We start from the raw sequence: 22,616 nt of genomic DNA, 5'->3' as shown, positions 1-22,616 counted from the left end.
AACAAGTCAACCTCTTAACTACGACTCAATTTTTTTATTAAAAGATATCTCAAATTAAAAAAGAAAGAGAAAAAAAAGCAAGAACCCAACATATACCAAATTTAAAATAAAAAATAATGTATGAAATAAGAGCATTGATAAATTTAATTACATAAACAATTGCATTTTCAGTTCCTGAAATTATGAAAATTAAAATAATTAACGTTCGGGAATTAAGGAATTAATTGACCAATCTTCGTAATTTCCACATAAAACCTTATCCAACATATTGAATAAAGAAAATACAAAAAGTTGAAAAGCCAAAAATTATCTCTTTTCCCCAAAAAGCTAAAAAGTTTGTAAACTCCATATCACACAAAATTAATCTCAACTCTTTTTTTCCATGAAGAATATGCGTACCAGTGAATTGAAAAATAACATAAAAGAATAATCTTACCCCTCTATCCAAAATGGAATGGTTAAAATTGCTTCTTACTATATCAGAGAAGTTGCATTTTAGAAGATATTATCTATTTTCATGAAATTTACAGGGAAATAAATTAGGTTTAAGGAGAACCTGAGGGAGGGAAGATTATGGATGGATTTCCACAGCTGGCTACACCAACTCGTTGACAATGTCAACCTCAATTATTTGTGAACCCAGGTTAGATTAGAACTCAACTGCAATGGAATATGAAGCAATTCTCTTTCAGCCAAACACAAAGCAGAGGTTACCTGTAGCAGTACCATGTCAAACCTATACATGTTCATTACAATGTCTGTGTATTAATGAGTTTGATTAGGGAGTTGAAAATAGAAATACTAAACTAAATGAGATGAGTAATAATATAATTAAGTGAATTTAAAACTTCATGAATTCAGGGAAAATGTCTTATAGGAGAGACATCACTGTTCATCAAAATTTCAAAACTAAGATCGCTTTAATATAGTTGATGACAGATGATTGTTGTTACTTGAAATGTGAACAGAGATGTCAAGTTGCATAAATGCTTAACATGAAAGTTTTTATTAAAAAAAATAAAAAAAATGAGATATATATATTTGGATGCAGATAAATATACTAGCAGCATGTAATTTACTACCATCTATTATTTCTGACATCAAAACCTAAACCAGGTATTCTGATCGTATTCTTCCTAGTGTAACTCATGACTAATTTGTACCTTAACTTGATAAGAAAATGAATCTCCAATGTCTTTGGCATTGAGTCTACGACAGACACAAATAGTTCATTTTGACATGCATTAATAAATCTAATAGCTCCCTGCACGATGTCAAGGACATAATAAATCAGCAAGAGGAATAAGTGGAGCAAGTTGTGTTTTTCTATGCAATTAAATGACTATCAAAATGCAACTTGTGTTTATCTATGAAATTAAATGACCATCAGAATGCAACAAATGGATTATCTTATATATAGAATAAATGCCTTTGAATTCTTTCAAGTCTAAACAACACGAAGATGGCAGAGTAACAACAGTAGCAGCCTTCTCTAATATCTCTAAAACAGTACATATAGCAAGTATAATGAAATCACTACAAAAAAAATGGGTTCTACCTGCAGAGTTCCACTAGACCAGTAATGTAATGGAAAATTAGAATCGGATAGGGAAACCACTAAAAATGCAGCTAAGAACATGGACCTTCAGTCTTAGTTAGTTAGATGCTCAATGTTAATGTGGAAAAACAAACATTAGTCAAGTAACAATAATATTACATCAACAGTTAAACCTTGAAAACTTAGTCAAATGGGTAACTGATCAAAGGTTCATTAGACCAAATTTTGTACGGATGAGAAAAACCATAAAATGGTCTCTAAGGTAATTATACCAAGATAAAACTATAAGGATACTTTTCATTATAGTTATTGTCATGACTTGAGAATGTAAGTTTGCTTATTGATAGGGATGTCTGGTAGGTTTTTGTTTTCACCGACACCCTGACATTTGACTTCAATATGATGTTTGGTACTTCTGGTATGCTCAAATATAATCACCGGTTCTCTAAAGTTTAATGGAAATAATCATAGCTAGCTGCTTTAACGCGCATTTTCAAAATGTGAACCAATTTAACTAGTACTTACGTCCAACCATGTCATTGCCACCTTTCTTTCTTGACTTTGTTGCTGATTCATATCAAAAGAAATATGAGTTCACATAATGGAGGCCCGCAACTTCAACTCCAAATAATGATTTGAACAAAAGGGTAATGTGCAGCATGTATATTTAAATCCTTAACCAGTCTGTCGATGAAATAAACAAATAAATAGTATCAGCCATAACTGAAGGCTAACACTATATAAAGGGTTATGATGCATAGTTTGCAAATGCAAGCATAGAAGAGCATAGCTCATCTAAACAACGACTGCTACTGCATACTGACAGAAGATGAGAACATCAGCAGGGCCGAGGCACTGGCCTCGACTCATCTATGGATTGGCATTTTGCCTAATTGCTATCAATGTCGCTGGTGATGATCATAAGACTTACTATTCATCCCAGCCAACCTATTACTCTCCACCAAAGCATGCAGAACACCCACCCCACCATCACAAATCACCTCCACATGAATACAAATCTCCACACCACCATCACAAATCACCTCCTCATGCATACAAATCTCCACCTTCACCTTATGTCTATAAGTCACCACCACCTCCCTCTCCTTCACCACCACCTCCATACATCTACAAGTCTCCTCCACCACCATCCCCATCACCACCCCCACCATATGTTTATAAGTCTCCTCCACCTCCATCCCCATCACCACCCCCTCCTTATGTTTACAAGTCTCCCCCACCTCCATCTCCTTCACCACCTCCTCCATATGTTTACAAATCTCCCCCTCCACCATCTCCATCACCTCCCCCTCCTTATGTCTACAAGTCTCCACCACCTCCATCCCCCTCACCTCCTCCACCATATGTGTACAAGTCTCCCCCTCCATCATCTCCATCACCTCCCCCTCCTTATGTTTATAAGTCTCCACCACCTCCATCCCCCTCACCTCCTCCACCATATGTCTACAAGTCTCCCCCTCCACCATCTCCATCACCTCCCCCTCCTTATGTCTACAAGTCTCCACCACCTCCATCCCCCTCACCTCCTCCACCATATGTGTATAAGTCTCCTCCATATGTCTACAAATCTCCCCCTCCACCATCTCCATCACCTCCTCCTCCTTATGTTTACAAGTCTCCCCCACCTCCATCTCCTTCACCACCTCCTCCATATGTTTACAAATCCCCTCCTCCACCTTCTCCATCACCTCCCCCTCCTTATGTTTACAAGTCCCCACCACCTCCATCTCCCTCACCTCCTCCACCATATGTGTACAAGTCTCCTCCATATGTCTACAAATCTCCCCCTCCACCATCTCCATCACCTCCCCCTCCTTATGTCTACAAGTCGCCACCACCTCCATCACCCTCACCTCCTCCACCATATGTCTATAAATCTCCCCCTCCACCATCTCCATCACCTCCCCCTCCTTATGTCTACAAGTCCCCACCACCTCCATCCCCATCACCTCCTCCACCATATGTGTACAAGTCTCCCCCTCCACCATCTCCATCACCTCCCCCTCCTTATGTCTACAAGTCCCCACCACCTCCATCCCCCTCACCTCCTCCTCCATATGTCTACAAATCTCCCCCTCCACCATCTCCATCACCTCCCCCTCCTTATATTTACAAGTCTCCCCCACCTCCATCTCCTTCACCACCTCCTCCATATGTTTACAAATCCCCTCCTCCACCATCTCCATCACCTCCCCCTCCTTATGTTTACAAGTCCCCTCCACCTCCATCCCCCTCACCTCCTCCACCATATGTGTATAAGTCTTCTGAATATGTCTACAAAGCTCCCCCTCCACCATCTCCATCACCTCCCCCTCCTTATGTCTACAAGTCCCCACCACCTCCATCGCCCTCACCTCCTCCACCATATTTGTACAAGTCTCCTACATATGTCTACAAATCTCCTCCTCCTCCATCTCCATCACCTCCCCCTCCTTACGTTTACAAGTCCCCACCACCTCCATCCCCCTCACCTCCTCCACCATACGTGTACAAGTCTCCTTCATATGTCCACAAATCTCCCCCTCCACCACCATATATCTATAAGTCACCACCACCTCCTGCATCAGGCTATTAAGCTAACTAAACCAACGTATATTGTTTCAACAAGTTTATGCAACACATTACTGCGACAACTATTAAGACTTCGTCAATAATACGGGGATTACACTGAAGAGCCTTGTTATGAATGTAGCTCCATTGGGTCATTTATTAGTACCAATTCAAAAGTTTGTCTAATTTTAAATTTTATCATATAATATTATATACAGTAATTCGTTTTTGTTAATTTTCCATTTTGGCATTTCCTTGTTTCTACGATATGATCTTAAGGTAGTTCGTGCCCAGCTCCTTCAGTATAAAGATTTTATTCGATATCATAAAATAAACCTCATAGTAATCTATTGTCGAAACATTGGCTGTTTGTCTCTAGACTTACACGTGGAATCTTGAAAATGACGGGCTCTTTGAAAGGGAATATAATAACAATAAAAGAAAAAAACATGTTTTCTCCATCTGACATCCATGTTTGTTCAAACAATGCACTGGTGAAATTCATAAAGAGACATTTGGGTCAAATTGAGTACAGGGTTTTCGAAATGTCTCTTTTGCAGCATATTGGAAACGTTAATTAATTCGTCAGAAGAATGAACATAATGAACACCAACCCAAAATTTGATTACTCTGGAATTTACTACGCCAAATAACCCAACTGAAATTCGTCCAAAATTATGAATCACAGACTACTTAGACATGGAAAGAAATACCCTCCTCGGGACCAATAATCTAATGCAACATAAACACTATTAGGAAAGGGAGACACTGAAGTGTGAATATTTGGAAGATAATTAAAACAGTGATCATTTAAATTGAGCAATTAATTAATTAATTAATACGAAGCATGATAGATAGTTAAACATTGTAATTGTACAAGAGGCAGAGGAATTAGAACCTTACAATGTTTGAGAATCCTTCCATTCTTCAAAACAATGTTGGTGTGCATACCTTGAAATGAAGGGTCACAGAGACAACAAATAGAAAAGTGCAGAGAGAAGAGAAAGACTGTCACTGCAAAAGTGATACTTTATAACTAGTTATAATAATATATTAATATTTTAAGTTAAAAACTAAAAGTTAATATAATTAAAATATTAGTATATTAATTGTCAAGTGGTTTTTTATTAGTAGATGTCAAATGTTGGTTTACAATTGAACTATTTGACTGGAGCAACCAATTTTAAGTAAAACCAATGTGATTAACAAAATTGGTGGGACCATATTTTTTTTATAAATCCTGTTTTAGGTGGTTCCTTTTTTCCAAGTGACATAAAATTACTGATGTTTTTATATTACCAAATACCTGAGTCTCCTTTATTTCTTCAGTATATCATATCTGTTGATTTTTATATTTTTTAGAGTATGATGTGGGGAGATCATCTCTTGGTAAAAGGTTAAACCAAAACACTTACTCCATTATTTTGTTTAAATGTACAATAACATCAAAACTATAAAAAAATATTATTAACAGTTCCAATATATGTTTTTTCATAGTCGATTGTAGTTTTTATTGGTGTATTAAAATACCCAAAGCATACACTTATAAAATTTTCAGAATAACTTTTTTTACACAAATTTCAGAATAACTTGAAAAGTAATTCACATTTAAACTTCATTTTATCCTTTTCAACAATTTATTATTTGATTTGATGATAATTGTGGGAGTAGTTCAGATAAAGTAATTGTATTTTCAGCCTTAGACTTAGAGACAAAGCTGTGAAACTAAATTTCAAGCCAAGAGGGTAAAGGTTAATTAAAACTCTGTAAAGTAATAAAAAAACTGTATCTTTGTTTAGTGAACCAATATATACACCCAACGTATAACATAAACATTATTATTAATAAACATAAATCACATATTTTATTTTTTATTAGAATTCAAATTTCATGTTACAAATGTTTATTTACATGTTACAAAAATATGCATTCTAAAGCAATCAATAGTCATAATTTTTATTGATTACACTAGAATAATTAAACAATTTACTTTAAAATTTTATATTTTTTATAGATAAATTATTTTCTCAATATATTAACCAAAAAAATATTTTCTCCTAATAAATACATTTCTTACTTTCTATTAAATTCTTTATCATAATGCTAAATTTTTAAAAAAATACAAAGGTAGAGTCAGTAAGTTGCCGCTGCTATTATGGTGAATTGCTGCATCATATTTTTAGGTTTTTGGATATGCGAAACATTCATTATGACATTCTCATTTTGCTATGATAAGAAATTGACTGTGAAAGAAAAGAGCAGAGGATCACACACTAAGTTTGGGGTGGAAATCCGAGTTAACAAAGGACGTTGTTAATTCATCTAAACAAGCCATCCGAATTCTCTCAGGAGTTGCTGGACTGTCAAGAGGAAACCAGTCATAACACCCCATTTCAGCTCTGGCAGCTATGATGGCATCCTTGATGGCAAATAACACAGATGATGCTAGAAAAAATGGAGGCTCACCAACAGCTTTGGAAGAATGGATGGCCTTAACATTCGGATGACCCTATCAATCAAACAAGGTAAGTTATCAGACGTTGATATCTTCAATTTGTGATTATTGTGCATATAGGGGAATAGCTAAACAGCCAAGTTAATCACCAATAAATGGCTTTATGTCATGTGGAAAACCTTCAACATCTTTATAGAATTGTGATTATATGACTCTTACTACAATTCAAACGCTATATAATATCAGTGTTTTAAATCTTTGGCCATGGGTTATGGAATGGGTTAGGGAAATGGGAAAACAATTTTTAAGAAATTAAGAGGCTTAAGATAAACAGGTAGCAATGTGTTTCTATAAATACCAAAAAGAAAATGACAACACAGCTCTCACGATTTTAGGCATATTTAAATCAGATCGTGGGTATTTTATTCAGTTAGCAGAATGTTTTTATTCTGTGTTTGATGGGTGAGAAATAAAAAAAAGAGGGATAGATGAAAATAAATTTAACTTTCACTCTCTTTTTCATCTATTTCCACTTATCCTCTTTAGTTCTCTCCATTATACCAAATAAGATCTTAGATAAATTTATCGAGACAGTCAATATCTCAGACTCCCACTACAGTAATCAACTCTTTTTTCCTCTTCCAAAAAGACATGTAACACAAATGATTTTTTTTATGCAAAGCGTCAAATCTATTAGTTCCATATTTCCCTAGTATTAGAATTGGGCCAGTAATTTTTGTTAATTACAAGGATTATCTTTGTTCATTTTTCATCTTTACACCAGCCAATATCCTCCCTATGGCAGGGATTACACTCATGATTCCACTGTGCCACTGGAAAATGTAGCACATTGGAAGCATTTCAAGGTGAATCATCCACTTACCTCAAGAAAAGAGCAAAAAATTATTGTTCAGGGTTCAGGAATACCTTCAGAAGTGAGACGTTAAATTTGAAGGGAACATCATTTACAGAAGGAATTTTATAAGCTCCAGGTCCAGTTGTGTAAAGGCATCCAGGCGTGATCCATTTATGTGCTGCATCTCCCCATTTAAGTTCTTCCAAAGCTACCCAACCCAAACCTTGAACAAAAGCTCCCTCGATCTGTGAAAAAAAAGCAAGAACAAATATGAAACTATCATGAAAAAATACAACAAATCAAGAATAGGGAGAAACTTGTTATTGAAAGGAGTGTTTAATCTTGTACACAAGCAAAGAAGACAACTTTCACCATTTTCCCAAAACCGTCTTGGTAGAAAGAATCCAGAACCAAAACTCAATAAAGACTTATCCAAAAACAGTTTTTGAAAATTTCATAATTCTCAGAAAGTGAAACCATTGCATATTAACCCAATGTTATTTTATCACAATCAAACAATATATTGTAATTTCTCTGATCAACCCAAAAAGTGAACACAAGCATTTTGTTTTAAAATAATGCTTAAAAATATTTAACTTATTTACGAAAGCCAAATATTAGGAAACTGACTTAAGATCTTTTCTATCAAATTTTTTGATTTCCGTTTAGAGGAATTCCTGTCCTCTCTACTGTGCTAGTTCTCCATCCTTAACCTTGTATATTCAGAAATTAATAATAAACAATCATAGAAAAAAAAGTACCTGTCCAACATCTATTGCTGGATTGAGAGAATAACCTAGATCCAGAAATACGTTTGCCATTCTCGTGTGAAAATCTCCGGTCAAAGTGTCAATTTCAACCTCAGCAAATGCAGCCCCGTAAGTGAAATATCTAAAAGGTTTTCCTTTAGCCGTCACCCAATCAAAACCAATATCAGGCGTAATATAAAATCCATGGGCAGAAAGATCTATTCGCTCTGCATAGCACGCACAAACTAGCTGAAAATAACAAGAGCATAACAAAACAGGTTCAATAGTTTTCAATCACAAGACAAATTAGAACAGCAGAGACAATGGAAAAGTTCCTTGTAATGAAAAGACTTGTGGGCATAGTGTATGGTCTATATGACCTGTACACTTTAGCAGAATTCGTAACATAGCAGATATAATTTTTTATACAATCGTCTACCTAATGTAATCACTTTTATCTGTTTCATCTTGAAACCCAATATATTTACATGAAAGTATGTAAGATCTATTAAAGTGCCTTTTGTTTTTAACTTTTTAGAGATTCTAAAGAGCCTAAACATTTTCTTAATTTCTTCAGCATTTTTTTCATAAAATTTAGATTTAAATATATTTTTTCTCCGAAGTATGTTCAGAGTTTTGTTTTGGTTTTTAACAACCTTTTCCTTTTGTTCATCAATATTTCTTATGTTGTATTTCATCTATACCATTAAATTGAATCTGTTAATTTGACATGTCATCATATGATTAAAAAAAATGTGATAGAAAAAATAATTTCAAGGACAAAAAGAAAACTCACAAAATATTTTGCTGACTAAGAAAGAAAATCCAAAAATATTTCGAGGACCACTTAATAAATCAAATTTTTTTGAAGGATGAAATACTAAATAATTTTTTTAGGTACCAAAAGTAAAAAAGAAATATTAGGGACCAACAGAAAAATCCAAACATATTTCAGAGACAAAGTTTAGGGACCAAAAACATTTAAATCTAACATTCATATAAAAATACAGCTTCCATGAAATACAACGAACAAAATTTGCTTATTTCGTCATTTATTCTAACTAGATAGGTTGACTAAGAAACAAAGTTAAAAATTTGAGTACCTCGGCAAATGAGTTGAAGTTACGCTGTGAAGTAATAGGTTTCATGCGCGTCATTATCTGCTCACATGCATCTAAAACCGCTGCTCCATACATATCAGAACTTGCAGAAGCTGCTGTTGGAGAAGCATTAGGGACCTAATTTTGCAGCAAGCATGAGGAGATCAAGAAATTTAGCATCAGAAACAATAATCCAAGATTCAAGAAAGGGTAAAGAGGGGGGAATGGAAAAGGATAATCCAAATGAACCAGAAAATACAGAAGGATATTACTATGTTATTCAAAATATTTGTAAACAGCAAGGTTCCAAACACCAGTCTCCTTTTGCTAGCTTTAGTTCTTCTCCAAAATTACTTCGAAGAGTTGATCTAGTTTTATATAAAAGTGATTACAATGTTTCTTCTAATTATATTTTGCAAATCTGTGCAACTTTCTAAAACTACCAACTGGAGTTTGGAGTTCTAAACCTTGAATTTGACTTCACTGATTTTCTTTTGGAACAAGTCCACTTCACTAAAAACTAAAAAAAATGGCAAGGAACTGAGAAAAAAAAGAAAGTATTATTTACCTGGTAGTCTACTAATAGCAGACACTAATTTCACAGAAGAAAAACAACATAAACACATACAAAGAGTAACTTTAATACCTTGTCAGTACTAGTATCTGATATAAAAACAGAACTAAGAGGGATATTGAAAGCTGAAGCAGCAATTTGGGCAACCTTGGTATGCAAACCTTGCCCCATTTCTACACCCCCATGGGTAACTAAAACAGTTCCATCCGTATATACTTGAACCAGAGCACCAGCCTACAGTTATTAGGAAAATATGAAAGTACACCATTATTACTATCTAATAATGCACTCATTTCACAATAAAATAGGAATAAAATGCAAAAGAAAATTTTAAATGAAAGCACCACAAGAATATAAAAAATAAGCAAATAATGTAGGTCTAATTGAACTAAGAAGTCCTATGATTAGTATCATAGGAATTTGATTGGGCTGGGCTTCGTAATGTATACTTCTAGTATAAATATCCCTCCCTTACCCTTAACATGATGTATACTATTCAGATCATATGTTATGCTTTAAAATTTGATGTGGTTTATGTCCATACTAGATGCAATATCCCATGCATTTGCGTGGGAAAGAAGAATAATACAGTGAGAAATAAAAAAATATATATATGAAGCAACAGAATTCAAGAGGAAGAAAATGCAAGCAGCAGAATACGCCATGTGATCCCTGCATGGACAGATTTATTACATGTAGAGATAACCTGAACTCTCATTTCCAATCAACTGTCCCTTCTCTCAGTCGTAATTTTGTCAAGGAATTTCTCTTTATATACTTTCTCTGATGTAAGAGAGGTCTAAGAAAAAACATGATGCCCAAACCCCAAGCCCCTCAAGGTCCCTAACCCTTCTCTTTACACCTGAAGCCCAAGAATAATTAGGGCACATATTCCACTATAGGCAGCAGCAAGAAAAGGGGGGAGTTAGTTAAAAAGAGAGATTAAGAGTAGTTTGTTATCTAGAGCAGAGAAGAGAAGAGGAGCTAGAGTCTCATTTGGGAGATTCTGCTCGTTTCATTATCACATTTTGCAGATATATAATACAGAAAAATGCATTAACTGATAGCAATTACTATCAGAAAAATCCCACACTAATTGATAACTTCAACCTATTTTAAAGTATTGGCTAGAACTGAGTGCATCAACTTATTTTAGTTAAACAATTGTTCTGAGAAGTCTTGATAACTGATAGTAGAAAATGAAACACAGAATTTTTTTAATTATAAAATAAAATAAAAAAACAAATGAAAAAAAAAATCTATATTAGAAATAAACTCTGGACAGTCCCTAACAGCTGCTACCCAATCTTGTATGCCAGAAATTTCGTTACCACAAACAAAATAAAACAAACTTCACAAGATTTTGCTTATCTCCTAGAATTTCAGTTGAAAATTGAAATCACTTTAAATTTCATTTTAAAAAAAATTAAAATATCATGACAGAATTCAGATTTTACCTGGTTCATAAGCTTCGTTGTAAAGGATATACCAAACTTATTAGGAACCATAGCAATGCCACGCTTCCTCCAGCGATTATGCCTATTGAATTGGTCAACTTCTTCACGTGCCTTCGCAAAGTCACAAGATAACTTAAGCTCATTCCACAATGGGTCTAGTGTGCTGTACTGAACTTTCTGGCCATAATGCAGAATGGATCCTTCTCCTTGAAAGTTAATTTCCTAGAAAGAAACTTAGTTCAGGAAGATTGACTAGAGTAGCCAAAATCAAGTGAGATGACAGTGAAATTTCAAATGTACAAGACAGAGAAATCCAAAATTCTGCAACTTACCCTTATCTTTTCTGGACTCATCTTGAGTTCCACAGCAATCCTTTGAATCCAGTTTTCAGTAATCAGCATGCCTTGAGGTCCACCAAATCCACGGAAAGCAGTGTGGCTAGGGAAATTAGTGAAGCAAACTCTCCCCACTATTCTCATATTTGGTATTTCATATACATTGTCTGAATGAAACATAGCACGTTCAAGGATGGCAAGTGACAGATCCAGTGAGTTTCCACCATTGTTATAAATTTCAAGATCCACTGCAAGTACTTTCCCTTCATTTGTAAATCCAACCTGAATCAGATAATAACCCTCATTAATAACTCAACTACATGAAAAAAAAAATTGCTGTTACTGAAAACAATTGACAAGAACAAGAATGTACAAAATCACGGATTAGCAAGAAGCAAAGCAAGGTTAATTATCTCTTCCTGGTAAGATTTTTTTTTCCAGAATTGAGTTCAAATGGATGATGATAATCCTTTAAAAAAGGGAATATGTAAACCTATGAAAACATTTGGAGAAACCATTAAATATTGGTTTGAACAGTTTTCACAAATTTAGGTTATTGATAGAAATCAATGGAATTGAGTAATCCATGTAGCTGATCTCCATCCTGGAGGAACAAGATAAAAGGGGTGGGGGTTGTCCTCATTGTTGTAAGGAAGCAAAACAAGAGCCAAATGAACATCACAATAAGGAAAGAACAAAGGATGTCAGACAGTCAATTATGGGCTTGCAAAGCAAACACCAAGAGAAGATATTCTCGAAATCATATTGTGGCAAAAATAGGGAGCGCAAGTATCACATATATTTTAAAAATACAGAATTTCACAGGATTTAGTTTCAGTAAAACATTGATGTATAAAGAAAAACACCACTTAAACGCAAGTAAATAGTAGTCCATACCTTGTACTTCCCTAGGAAACTATGGCGTTGCCCAGTTATCATCATGTCTACATCTCGGTCCAGAGTGATTTTCACTGGCCGATTCAAGAGATAGGATGGAACTGAAGCTGCAGCAGCAATAAAGGCTGATCTTGTCTCCTTCCCCCCAAAACCACCACCAATTCGCTTTGTTTTGCAAACTACCTTTGACATGGGAAGGCCAAGAACATGAGAAACATATTTCTGGTGCTTCTGAGGGGCCTGCAACAACACAATGCGGTTATTTTCTTCAAGGTAACAACAAATACCAGCCAGCACCACTCAACACTAACAGACATGCATAACTACCTTCCATAGGTCTAGGCCTATCTAACACAACTGAATAAGAAAGTGAGACTGAAGAAAACAACACCAGCTCCCACAAAAATCTTGCAACAGAAAAACAGAGGACTAAATTTTTCTACCCAGTCAAAATGGAAGGAAAGGAACCATCTGAGCATGTTGATAATCCTCTTTATTTAGTCGTCTATCCTTCTCAATGCCAATACCATCATAAAATAAAATTTCAACGATGTCCACATAAGCACCATCTCTTAATAGTCTTTTTTGCTGCAAATTTTCATTTTTCTGTCCAAAGCTTTAGATAAAAAATGCTGACATAAAAACAAGCCTGTTTATTCATTATTCAACTAAAATTTCAGTATACCTCTATCCCATTTTGAGTTGTACAGCATATAAAACAACATGCCTTAGTAAAGAAATATTAATTATGCCAAAGACAAAGTTTCCAAAATGGAATAAGTTGTATAATTGAATGCCCTCCTATTTACTATTTGTCCATCGTTTAACTCTGCTATGATCATTATATAGATCTGCAGTTCTCAATACTTAATTGTATACAAATACTAAAGTGGTTCAGACATACATGAGTGAATCCTTCCATAAAAGCAATAGAGAGGATTAAACAAGTTAAATATTTCATACAACTTCAGTTTCCGAAATGTACATGTATTAAAAAATTGTGTAACTTACTTGAGTAGATGATATCATATGAACTTCATTTCCTCCATCCACTGTCCATATCAAACTGCTATGTGGCTCCAGATAAAAGTGTTCCTGACCTCCCATGTTAACTTCCCCTTCAATTATTCTATCACATAGACCTGATTGAAAACAGTGATTAACATCACCTTTACTCAAACACTTTTCTGTGTTGGGATGAAAACTTCTAGCATTGATAGCATCCTGTATTGAAAGGATAGCTGGAAGCTCCTCATAGTTAACGTGAACTTTTCTTGCTGCAATCTTTGCATTTTCATGAGTATCGGCCACAACTATTCCTATAACCTGGAAACGTACATGTATATCCCATTGACTAATAGTGGCAAAAGGCTAATGCAAGACTAAATATTCCATTAGAATTTATTACTAATGCATGCAAGTGCCATCCTTCAATTCAGAGATTTGGTCAGATGCGTACAGAAAGTGAAAGGCAATCATTAGGGGGAGGCTAAGTGATTATTTCGGTGTGATTGGGCAGGAAGCCATAGTTAATTGGGAAATTTTCATTATAATATAAGACCTCGAAGTACAATTCGTTGTATATTTGTATGATTAGATGATAAGCTAACTGTGAAGACTAGTTAACAGAAGATTGTGAGGGATGTAAAGCATGAAGAGTAAAGTGTGTAGATTGAAGTCAGAATTAATTTCCCTTAAATCTAAAAAATATAATAAGAAATCACTTGTGAGATACTATTCAGTAAAATAGGTACCTGGCCCACACAAGTGACATGATCTACAGCAAAAAGCTCCTCATCAGCAACAACTGGTCCAATTTTATTATCACCTGGTATATCTTTGGCCAGAAATAAGCTCACAAATCCAGGTGAAGATATGGCCTCTGAATCATCAATACTAATTATTCGGGCATGGGGTTTTCTACTCAAAACTAAAGCAGCATGCAAACCATTTGGAGGCATTTGTGTGTCATCAGCATATTCTGCCTCTCCTGTAACCTGAGTGCAAGTTATGTTAGCCGGGTAGCCAAGCGTTCAACAGAAAAGTAGAAGGCATAATTTGCAGAAAATGAATACATACGCCAAACATACGAGAAAGACGGACAAGACCTGAGGTAAAATGTGAAAGGTATGAAAGAGAGAGGGAGGAGAATGTGGGTAACAAATGATACAGGCAACTCATTAACACAAAATACTACAAAGTATGATTAGAATTTGCTGGATAAACCAATAACAAGGATCCCATATATTTAAAAAATTTAGAAAAAAAAAAGTACCCAACAAAAAGGCATATCGTTTCAAAGCTTATGTGTTTGTATATAAGAAACTAAATCCATGTCTATCATTGAATGGTCCCAAAAGGCATCAATGCCAATAACATGCCAAGACAGAGGAATGATAATGGGCAAACTAGATAAAAAGAGCATGGAAGTTGCATTTTGCATATAAAATATGGGGACAATGGGGATAATATATGTTTCTTCAGAGCATCTCAGGTTTGACATATGACTTCTTTATAGGGTCAAAAAGTAACAAATTCCTGCCACGGTTTAAAGTCCACTACAACGTAGAGATAAGTAATAGGATTTAATCATTCATACAATCACATTTGCAAATTAAACAGAGAGAGAAGCACGGAAAAAAGATACAACATTTTATAAATAATTTAGGGAAGAATATATAATGTAAACTTGGGATATGACTTTGTCAAATAAGTTCAACAAACCTGAAGTCTTGCAGATAAATGGACCTCTGGAGAACCCACTGAAGTCCCACGTTTCAAGATTTCATAGTCCTGAGATCCAGTGATTGGTGGGCGATGGACTGAGTGCACAGCAGATAGATGGGATAATGGTATACCCTCTTTGATGCTATCCATTTGTTGAGAAACCCAAAGAAAAAATTTAAAAAAGAAACTTAGAGTCAAAGATTTCCGGAACTCTATCATTCCACCAGGAGCATTGTCCTTGAGTAATATATCCTTTTGTAAGACTTTCAATGCATTTTGCAACAGATCTTGGTCCCAAATCTTTCCTATTAGAAATTCCTTAGTTTGTGTTGCTGCAAGTGAATATGGAGCCACCCCACCATAAAAAAGTGATGCATCAGCAACCACCCAGTTTTCAGTATGTTCCTGAAGATGAACACGAAAACCAGCATTTACAATTGCAATATCATCATCCCTTCTGTGAGACTGTTTAAACTCTTTCACAAACTCAAAAGTCCTATTCCAAGGCAGGAATATTGACAGCAAGATTTCACCACTTGCCAAATCAACTTTACGATAACCTGGGAGGAAGAAATTTTCTGCCAGGACTGTCCTTATGTGTCCTTTAGAATCAATAATTTGAAATTTTGCTCTAGCTGCCATCCATAGAGGATTCAGATCTGATATTGGACTGGCAGTACATATATTCCCACCAACTGATGCAGCATTCCTTATCTGTGTTCCAGCAAACCATTTCAATTGCTCAATAAAAGCCTTACAAGACAAAGTTTCATGAGCAGCTCGCTCATTTACAACCTTTTTTAAAAGAGTCATAAGATCAGATAGTCTTACTGCAGCACCTATCTCTATGCCATCATCCTTTGCATCCAAAACATTTAGTTCTGGCACATGCATTACAGAAATAAGAACCCGATACGGCATTCTCTTTAGCCTCATCTCAATTCCTACTTCAGTATTACCAACTAGTAACTTTGCATTGTCATATTTTGCTTTCAAATCCAATACATGTTGAAGTGTTAAAGGTCGATACCACATTAGCCCACCAAATCCAGTCAAGTTTAATGAGGTTGGTATTCTTAACAACAGTTCAGGAGGAAAAATAAGTTCCTTTTCTGTGTATTTGGTCCCATCTATTTCACTATAGGAAGTAGGTTCATATATATTATCACTGCCCATACATTTATCATTTACGTTGTTTAAATTGCACGAACAAGGTTTTCCTGTTGATGGGCAAACAGACTTGCCTTCTTCAAGGCTCAATGAGGAAACACCGGTATATAGGTCATTGCTAGTTTTTGCAAAGACACGGAATGCATCAAGAATGGGTCTGTAACCAGTACACCGACATAAATTTCCTGCAAGACATTCTTCTATTTGTTCTTCACTGGGTGGTGTTTGACTTGATCGCAATAATGCATACATGGACATGACAAAACCAGGTGTACAAAATCCACATTGTGAACCATGAGTTCGAGCCAGGGATTCCTGAAGAGATAAAAGGTTAAGTTCAAAGTATTGACAGGTAAATATAAATTTAAAAGGCTCAATTATATTTTTGTCCATGAAAAAAAAACTATTTGTGATCCCTAATAATTGTATTCATCCCTGATCAAAAAATTATTTTATTTTGTCCTATAAGAGCGTTATCTAAATCACTTCATTTGACTGTTCAAAATGTTTCTACACAAATTTACGGATAATTTTTTTTTATTGATAAAAAGGTAAAAAATAATAAGAACCACAAATAAAATTCAATAATTTATCAAAAATCAAAACCTTATTTAAGCCAAAGCCCGGAGATAAAGACATGACACCATGAGAACCAAACAAGACAACGATTCTCAAATAGCAGTTAACTAAACCACAAGCACGAAAAAAAGAAGATAGTACGAGCATGTGTCACCTGGACAGGGTGTAGTCCACGCTTGCAGCTTCCCAATCCCTCCACTGTAGTCACATGCATCCCTTCTACAGAATATAGAGGAGCTAAGCAAGCATTGATAGCATAGTGTCTGAAAGAACATTTTCAATTTTCAAACTACAATGAAAATTTGATGTCAACATACAAGAAAGAAGCGTTTCACATGAAGGAGCATCAAAACATCAAGGCACGAGAAAGAGTGAAAGACACACTTACGAGCATTTCCTCAATTGTCTATCATAATGAGAAACCATAACTGTGCAAGCTCCACAACCACCTTCCCCACATCCCAGTTTAGTCCCAGTCAGACCTATATCTTTTGTTCCAAAAAAAGTTGAAAAACCCATAATTAAGTTACCTTAAAACAACCATGGAGAAAAATCTACAAGAACAATCCAAACTCGAGCACCTATGAAATAAACGAATCATGAAACGCCTTGACTTTGCAAATAACTAACAACACATGAACAACACGCGTTCCAATTTTCTAGCGACCAATCAACAAACTCTAAAATAATAATTCTAGTAAAAAATCTTCAATTAATGAACCCAGCTTAAGAAGTTGCCATAACCTCACGCATGTGAAGTAAGCTACGGAACGGATCAAACAGGTGTGAATAAACAGCTGTGGAGTTATTCCAACTCAACCAGCGGTCTCAAATATCCAATTCGAGCTCCAATTGCACGGTCTACAACGAAAATTAAAAAAAAAAAAAAACGGAAAACGATACCTCTGAGATACTCCAGAAGAGTCAAATGAGCCAATCCATCAGCTAACACTCTACGAACTCCATTAACATACACGATAGCCTCATTCGAGACGTTAACATCGTGTTCTCCCTTTTCCTCCGTTTTCAACGATCCCATGGAAACGAACGGAACGGAGCAGCTTTCTTCTTTCAGTGATTCTAACAAACTCCTACGGTTTTTCACAGCACTCAGTTAGCTCCACTTCACACTTCTGATGAGAACGAAACAAATAAACAGCGATTCAAAGGTGTCTCCAACTCACCCACGAAAGACGATTAGGCAATAAACGAATAAACAAATGAAACGTTGCAGAGAAGAAAGGTTATAAAATTGAACAGGAAAAATTAAAAAAAAGTGGAAAAGAGTTTTGGCGCAACGGATTTATCTTCTAGTGAATAACGCCGATTGGCTTATCGTTGTTGCGAATAGGAACGTCACTGTCTCTGCTACGTAGGATTCTAAATCACACTATTTTTTTTTTTCAGTGGAAAAAGTTGAGGCGGTTATCCAACGTTTCTTCCTACACCATAAAGATGCATTTCATTTATTAAAACCATTAAAAGAAAAATCAGTGTATGATATTTATTGAAGTCCTAAATGGAAAAAAAATATTCAACTTTATAGCTTGGATATATGTAATTATTTATTAAATATGGTAATTTATTTTCAAACCAAACAGATGAAAAGTTTCTTACCCGAAAAAAGAAAGACAAGACGAGAACAGAGGTGGAACAGAGAATAGATGTGATGTGACGTTATTTTTCTTAATTCGTGTAATTAAAAAGAGATAAACAAGAGTAATGGTATACACGTGTGAGAGAAAGAAATGTGATAAACATTAAGAAACATGGGTGAATCATTGGTGAAGAAGGTTCTGCTTCAAGGGGTCTTGTGTGGGTAAAACCATGGATTTGGAACGCTCTGATTGAGACGAATGTATGAAGATTTCCATGATCACTGTTACCAGGAGCAAGAAAAGCACTGTGAATAAGATGCCTACCCACGAGGAGAGGAGTGAGGTCAATTGGAAGAATTCGTAGAGAAGAAACCCTAGAAGACATAACCAACAAACCACCACCTGCATAAACACCAAAACATGGCAATTTTTTTAGAAATCTAGGCAAATTATTTTGGTCGATCTTCATGTGATGTATCGAAAAAATATAATGAAACTCGACTACACATGTATATGTCGTGTTGTTGTGCTAGCTTCTTACCAAAACAGATATTTTAGGGCGATGAATTTGTTGAAGTTCTTGGTCACTGAATATTTCTGTAGTGTTATATTTCTCGAGCAAAGCATCCTGGTAGTTTACAAAGGAAGCATAGTTTGCAGAATTATCATAGATTATACAAAAGTTTTAAGAATCTGTGAATGGATATTTGAGTTGAGTCGTACAAAAGTTTGTGCACATGTGTAAAACAACCTTTGTAAAAACAACTATGACAAGCACCAAAGAAAAACTTAATTTAAGAGACTTGTGATACCTTGGCAACAAATGCGTCTTTGCACCATTGTGCAATGCCATCGTCTGTTTCTGGAAGTTCCACCATTTTCTGACGCTTAATTTGAACCTTCACCTGTGTAAAATCGAAGGAACTGTAGTAGTTTTTTTGTTAGGAGTATCAATAGGCATTAGGCAAAAAACACGATGAATTTATTGATTTTTATAATAACTTCTGAGAACAACTTTAATTTATAGTTGAAAATATAAAATCTGATATAGTGTCAATAAAAATACCAACAAATCATTTGTATTATTGTGAGTTTCTAGTATATTCAAGAGTTTGAATGAATGAAAAGAATGATGGAATCTTGGTAGAGAGATAGCAACAATTGTATAACATAGAAGACAGAGGTCTGATAAAACAGTTGATTTTGAAGATGTACTGAAATAGCGTTGTGTATTTTCTCTCATTTTGCTTTTGTCAAGGTTTTCAATTTTGGCTTACCGAAGAAGAAATGCCTTTAAATATTCTCAACAAAGTAGGTGAAGCTTCACTTTTTGGAACTGCATATGTACAATCATAAATGGCTGGAACAAACGTCCGAAGGTTGTTAACTGCTGTGACAAAACCCTGAAGAAAGATTACTATCAGCAAAAACACAATCAAAATGTGTCAATAGAACTTACTGTGTCAGCGTTAACATCAATTATTTATCATTTTAGGATTTTCTGCATGAACATACATTAAAGTTCTATATATTATGATAATTTGGTTCAACTCCAAAAGAGGATATAGATTATAATATATGAGTGAAAAGCTATACTGATATCCTAATATACTAATCACCAACTTTGATCACCTTAGTACGAGGAATCAAAACATTTCTTGGTATTGGCAACCCTTTCGAAGCAGCAAACTCTTGAGCTTGTAAAAGCTTTGTCTGTGTGAAACGAGTTCCTTCAACAAAAAGGGCCAACCAGAAAGGCAGTGGCATGTGCTCTAGATGCTTAAAATTTGACTGCCACTCAAAAGTCAAGACATGTATGAATCAAAATTGTATATGTACATCAGAAATTATTTAGATATACCTTTAGTGATGTTTCATCTTTTTTCCAGTTTCTTTCTAGAAATATATATTCAGCAAACCACATAGACCAACCTAGAACCTGCATAGGAATTTGTAATGTTGTTTATGTTTTCTTGTGCTTCAAACTCAAACTCTGAAGGGTTCTGGAGTAAATATCAGTTCTGCTACATGATCTAGATATGAGCAAGATTAAAAAGTACTTTGGATTGGATTACCAAATAGAAATGTCGATCTTACATTATGCAAGAACTTAAAGGATTTCCTACTTTATTCCCACATCATAGTCACTTATTTATAAAGATCAAAGGAAGAAGGATTTATAGAAACTCACTGGAAGGAATTTGATTTCTTTCTTCATAATGGCTACAGTGCTACCAAGGCAACCAGAGCGCTGTCACAGATAAATCATGTGTGTTCAAAATATATCAAAAACAAATACCTAATTTACTGATAACATAACCAAATGGCATACTTTTGCAGTTCAACAAATTAGCAAAAATAGGCACCTGAGCCAAGACCCATCCAATAAGCCAATCAATGTCACTTCTGTGGTTGCAGATGACAAGTGCATTTTCTTTGCCTAAAATTTTCCCAGATGAAAATGAAATTTTGTGACTGTAGTACACTTTTTTCAACAACAGAATGTAAATACAAATAAATATATAAATAAGTAAAACAAAGATTAATTGGTACTTAATATCACCTTACCCATTAATTGAAAAGTTTCTGAATCTGTGTGTAGTTCAATCTACAATTAATCCAGAGATTCAACTAGTTAGTGTGGATCATGTGACAGTGACACTAATATGCTTTACATAAATCCTCATTATGTCAAAAAGAAAAATACAAATCATGATGATAATTGAATTGCCAGAAAGTAAAACTATAAAAGAACAGCATTTCCTCTAAGTTTGGTACAATAATGTTTAGCATCCCAAGATGCATGTTGACATTTCCCTTCCCTTTTCGATCTATTTAGTTTTATGCTCTGTAAATTTATAGAAACGAAAAATAAGTATAGTGCATGCATCTTTTCTCTATTTACACTTTTTGCTTCTTTTCAGCCACCTCTTATACTATTCACAAGTTTTAGTTGCAGAAAGATCATTGGTGTTTTGAAGAATTACTTACAAACTACAAGACAAGCAAGAGGGTTAGAATTAATAGCAAATATAGATGGGGAATAAGATAACTAAGCACCTTGATTCCAGCCCACCAATCAATGAGCCAAATGAGCTGCAACCACAGTGATTCTGTGAGCAATTTGTTTACTCTTCTGTAACAATTCTTTGATATCGGACGGAGAAGCAGAAAGAAGATAGCCTACAAATGCATGCATCTATGATGACATTAGGTAAAGCAATGATCATAATCAAAAGTTCAAATAAAAAAGTGAGATTTTTGTAAATTGAGTTATACAGCCAAGCAATTTCTGCTGTTTCTTTCCTTGAAGACATCAGTACATAAAAAGCAGAAATAGTAGGCAGAGACATACATTGCATCCTACAATAATGTTTCATAATTCCTGAGTCAGTTTTATATTGTTATATTTTCCCTGTGACAGATCAATGTGCATGCAGATTAATTGCATTAAATAGCAAAGAGATAACTATGAAGAGAAAGATGCAAAGGCCATTGAATCGAAAACAAAAAGAGTAAGATTTCTGTGAATGTTATGTTACCTGAATTATATTTACAATTAGGCCAGAAAGGATGAAAAGAATGCCTATAGGAAGAATAACAATTGTAACTGGGGCCATGGTTTCCCTGTTACAGAGAAAAGAAAAAACAAAAATTGAAATGAGGGGAGAATAATTTTAGCTTTGTGAAGTTGAATGCGGGTGTAGGTTAAGGACCAATAAAGTAGCCATAAATATCGTTACAAATGAAAACCAAAGAAGCAACCACCATGTGAAATTGTTGAGTTCTTATATTTTAACAACCATCAAAATACAATCACAAAAGAAAAGAAAAAACCTTTAATAAAATACACACAAAAATACGAAAAACTAGAATTTTTTCAAAATTAATAAAATTATGAATTTCTATAAATAATTAAATTATGAAATCAAATTAATCAAAATGCTAAGTAGGGCTTCTTTAGTTTCTCATGTGGAATAAGTTGTTTAA

General features: G+C 34.9%; 3 protein-coding genes and 1 long non-coding RNA gene across 5 annotated transcripts; 1 reads left to right on the top strand and 3 right to left on the bottom strand.

The window, feature by feature from the left end:
- Positions 1-452: 452 nt before the first annotated feature.
- Positions 453-5,147, bottom strand: LOC137817074 (uncharacterized). Its single transcript, XR_011081916.1, has 3 exons — positions 5,033-5,147; positions 1,164-1,264; positions 453-714 (listed from the first exon to the last, which is right to left on the bottom strand). It is a non-coding gene; the product is annotated as an uncharacterized lncRNA (long non-coding RNA).
- Positions 2,119-4,364, top strand: LOC137817071 (extensin-2-like). The gene has a single exon (XM_068620296.1). It carries the CDS (start codon positions 2,388-2,390, stop codon positions 4,152-4,154), a length of 1,767 nt encoding a protein of 588 aa, XP_068476397.1. The 5' UTR covers positions 2,119-2,387; the 3' UTR covers positions 4,155-4,364.
- A 1,112-nt stretch (positions 5,148-6,259) lies between the features above and the next one.
- On the bottom strand, positions 6,260-18,505 carry LOC137817070 (xanthine dehydrogenase 1-like). 2 transcript variants are annotated; one of them, XM_068620294.1, is made up of 15 exons: positions 18,213-18,505; positions 17,932-18,119; positions 17,417-17,516; positions 17,183-17,291; positions 15,277-16,764; positions 14,307-14,549; positions 13,564-13,878; positions 12,553-12,792; positions 11,653-11,937; positions 11,321-11,542; positions 9,936-10,097; positions 9,293-9,427; positions 8,202-8,438; positions 7,512-7,685; positions 6,260-6,638 (listed from the first exon to the last, which is right to left on the bottom strand). In XM_068620294.1, the coding sequence occupies exons 2-15, from the start codon at positions 18,065-18,067 to the stop codon at positions 6,396-6,398; spliced, it is 4,089 nt and encodes a 1,362-aa protein (XP_068476395.1). In that variant the 5' UTR covers positions 18,068-18,119; positions 18,213-18,505; the 3' UTR covers positions 6,260-6,395. The 2 variants fall into 2 exon arrangements, with proteins under 2 accessions (XP_068476395.1, XP_068476396.1); XM_068620295.1 differs by lacking the exons at positions 17,932-18,119; positions 18,213-18,505 and having other exon boundaries at positions 17,183-17,317; positions 17,417-17,506.
- Positions 18,506-18,679: 174 nt separating this feature from the next.
- Positions 18,680-22,362, bottom strand: LOC137817073 (1-acyl-sn-glycerol-3-phosphate acyltransferase 3-like). Its single transcript, XM_068620298.1, has 11 exons — positions 22,169-22,362; positions 21,687-21,809; positions 21,195-21,234; positions 20,993-21,066; positions 20,818-20,877; positions 20,488-20,565; positions 20,259-20,417; positions 19,904-20,029; positions 19,439-19,531; positions 19,168-19,254; positions 18,680-19,028 (listed from the first exon to the last, which is right to left on the bottom strand). Exons 1-11 carry the CDS (start codon positions 22,244-22,246, stop codon positions 18,807-18,809), a joined length of 1,140 nt encoding a protein of 379 aa, XP_068476399.1. The 5' UTR covers positions 22,247-22,362; the 3' UTR covers positions 18,680-18,806.
- Between the last annotated feature and the right edge of the window lie 254 nt (positions 22,363-22,616).

Source organism: Phaseolus vulgaris, unplaced genomic scaffold (assembly GCF_000499845.2).
Source record: "Phaseolus vulgaris cultivar G19833 unplaced genomic scaffold, P. vulgaris v2.0 scaffold_15, whole genome shotgun sequence".
Lineage (NCBI taxonomy): Eukaryota > Viridiplantae > Streptophyta > Magnoliopsida > Fabales > Fabaceae > Phaseolus > Phaseolus vulgaris.
Note: the sequence above shows the minus strand (reverse complement) of the source record. Positions and strands in the feature narration are given on the sequence as shown.

What these genes read in the sequence shown, in the direction of transcription:
- LOC137817071 (XM_068620296.1), top strand. Translation starts at nt 2,388, where the DNA reads ATGAGAACATCAGCAGGGCCGAGGCACTGGCCTCGACTCATCTATGGA.
- LOC137817070 (XM_068620294.1), bottom strand. Translation starts at nt 18,067, where the DNA reads ATGGGATCGTTGAAAACGGAGGAAAAGGGAGAACACGATGTTAACGTC. An exon ending in TGAGTCCAGAAAAGATAAGG is followed by an intron (nt 11,543 to 11,652) that starts GTAAGTTGCAGA and finishes GTTTCTTTCTAG; the next exon opens with GAAATTAACTTTCAAGGAGA. An exon ending in CAGCAATAGATGTTGGACAG is followed by an intron (nt 7,686 to 8,201) that starts GTACTTTTTTTT and finishes TTTTTTTCACAG; the next exon opens with ATCGAGGGAGCTTTTGTTCA.
- LOC137817073 (XM_068620298.1), bottom strand. Translation starts at nt 22,246, where the DNA reads ATGGCCCCAGTTACAATTGTTATTCTTCCTATAGGCATTCTTTTCATC. An exon ending in TTGGATGGGTCTTGGCTCAG is followed by an intron (nt 20,878 to 20,992) that starts GTGCCTATTTTT and finishes TATCTGTGACAG; the next exon opens with CGCTCTGGTTGCCTTGGTAG. An exon ending in TTTTGATTCCTCGTACTAAG is followed by an intron (nt 20,030 to 20,258) that starts GTGATCAAAGTT and finishes ATCTTTCTTCAG; the next exon opens with GGTTTTGTCACAGCAGTTAA.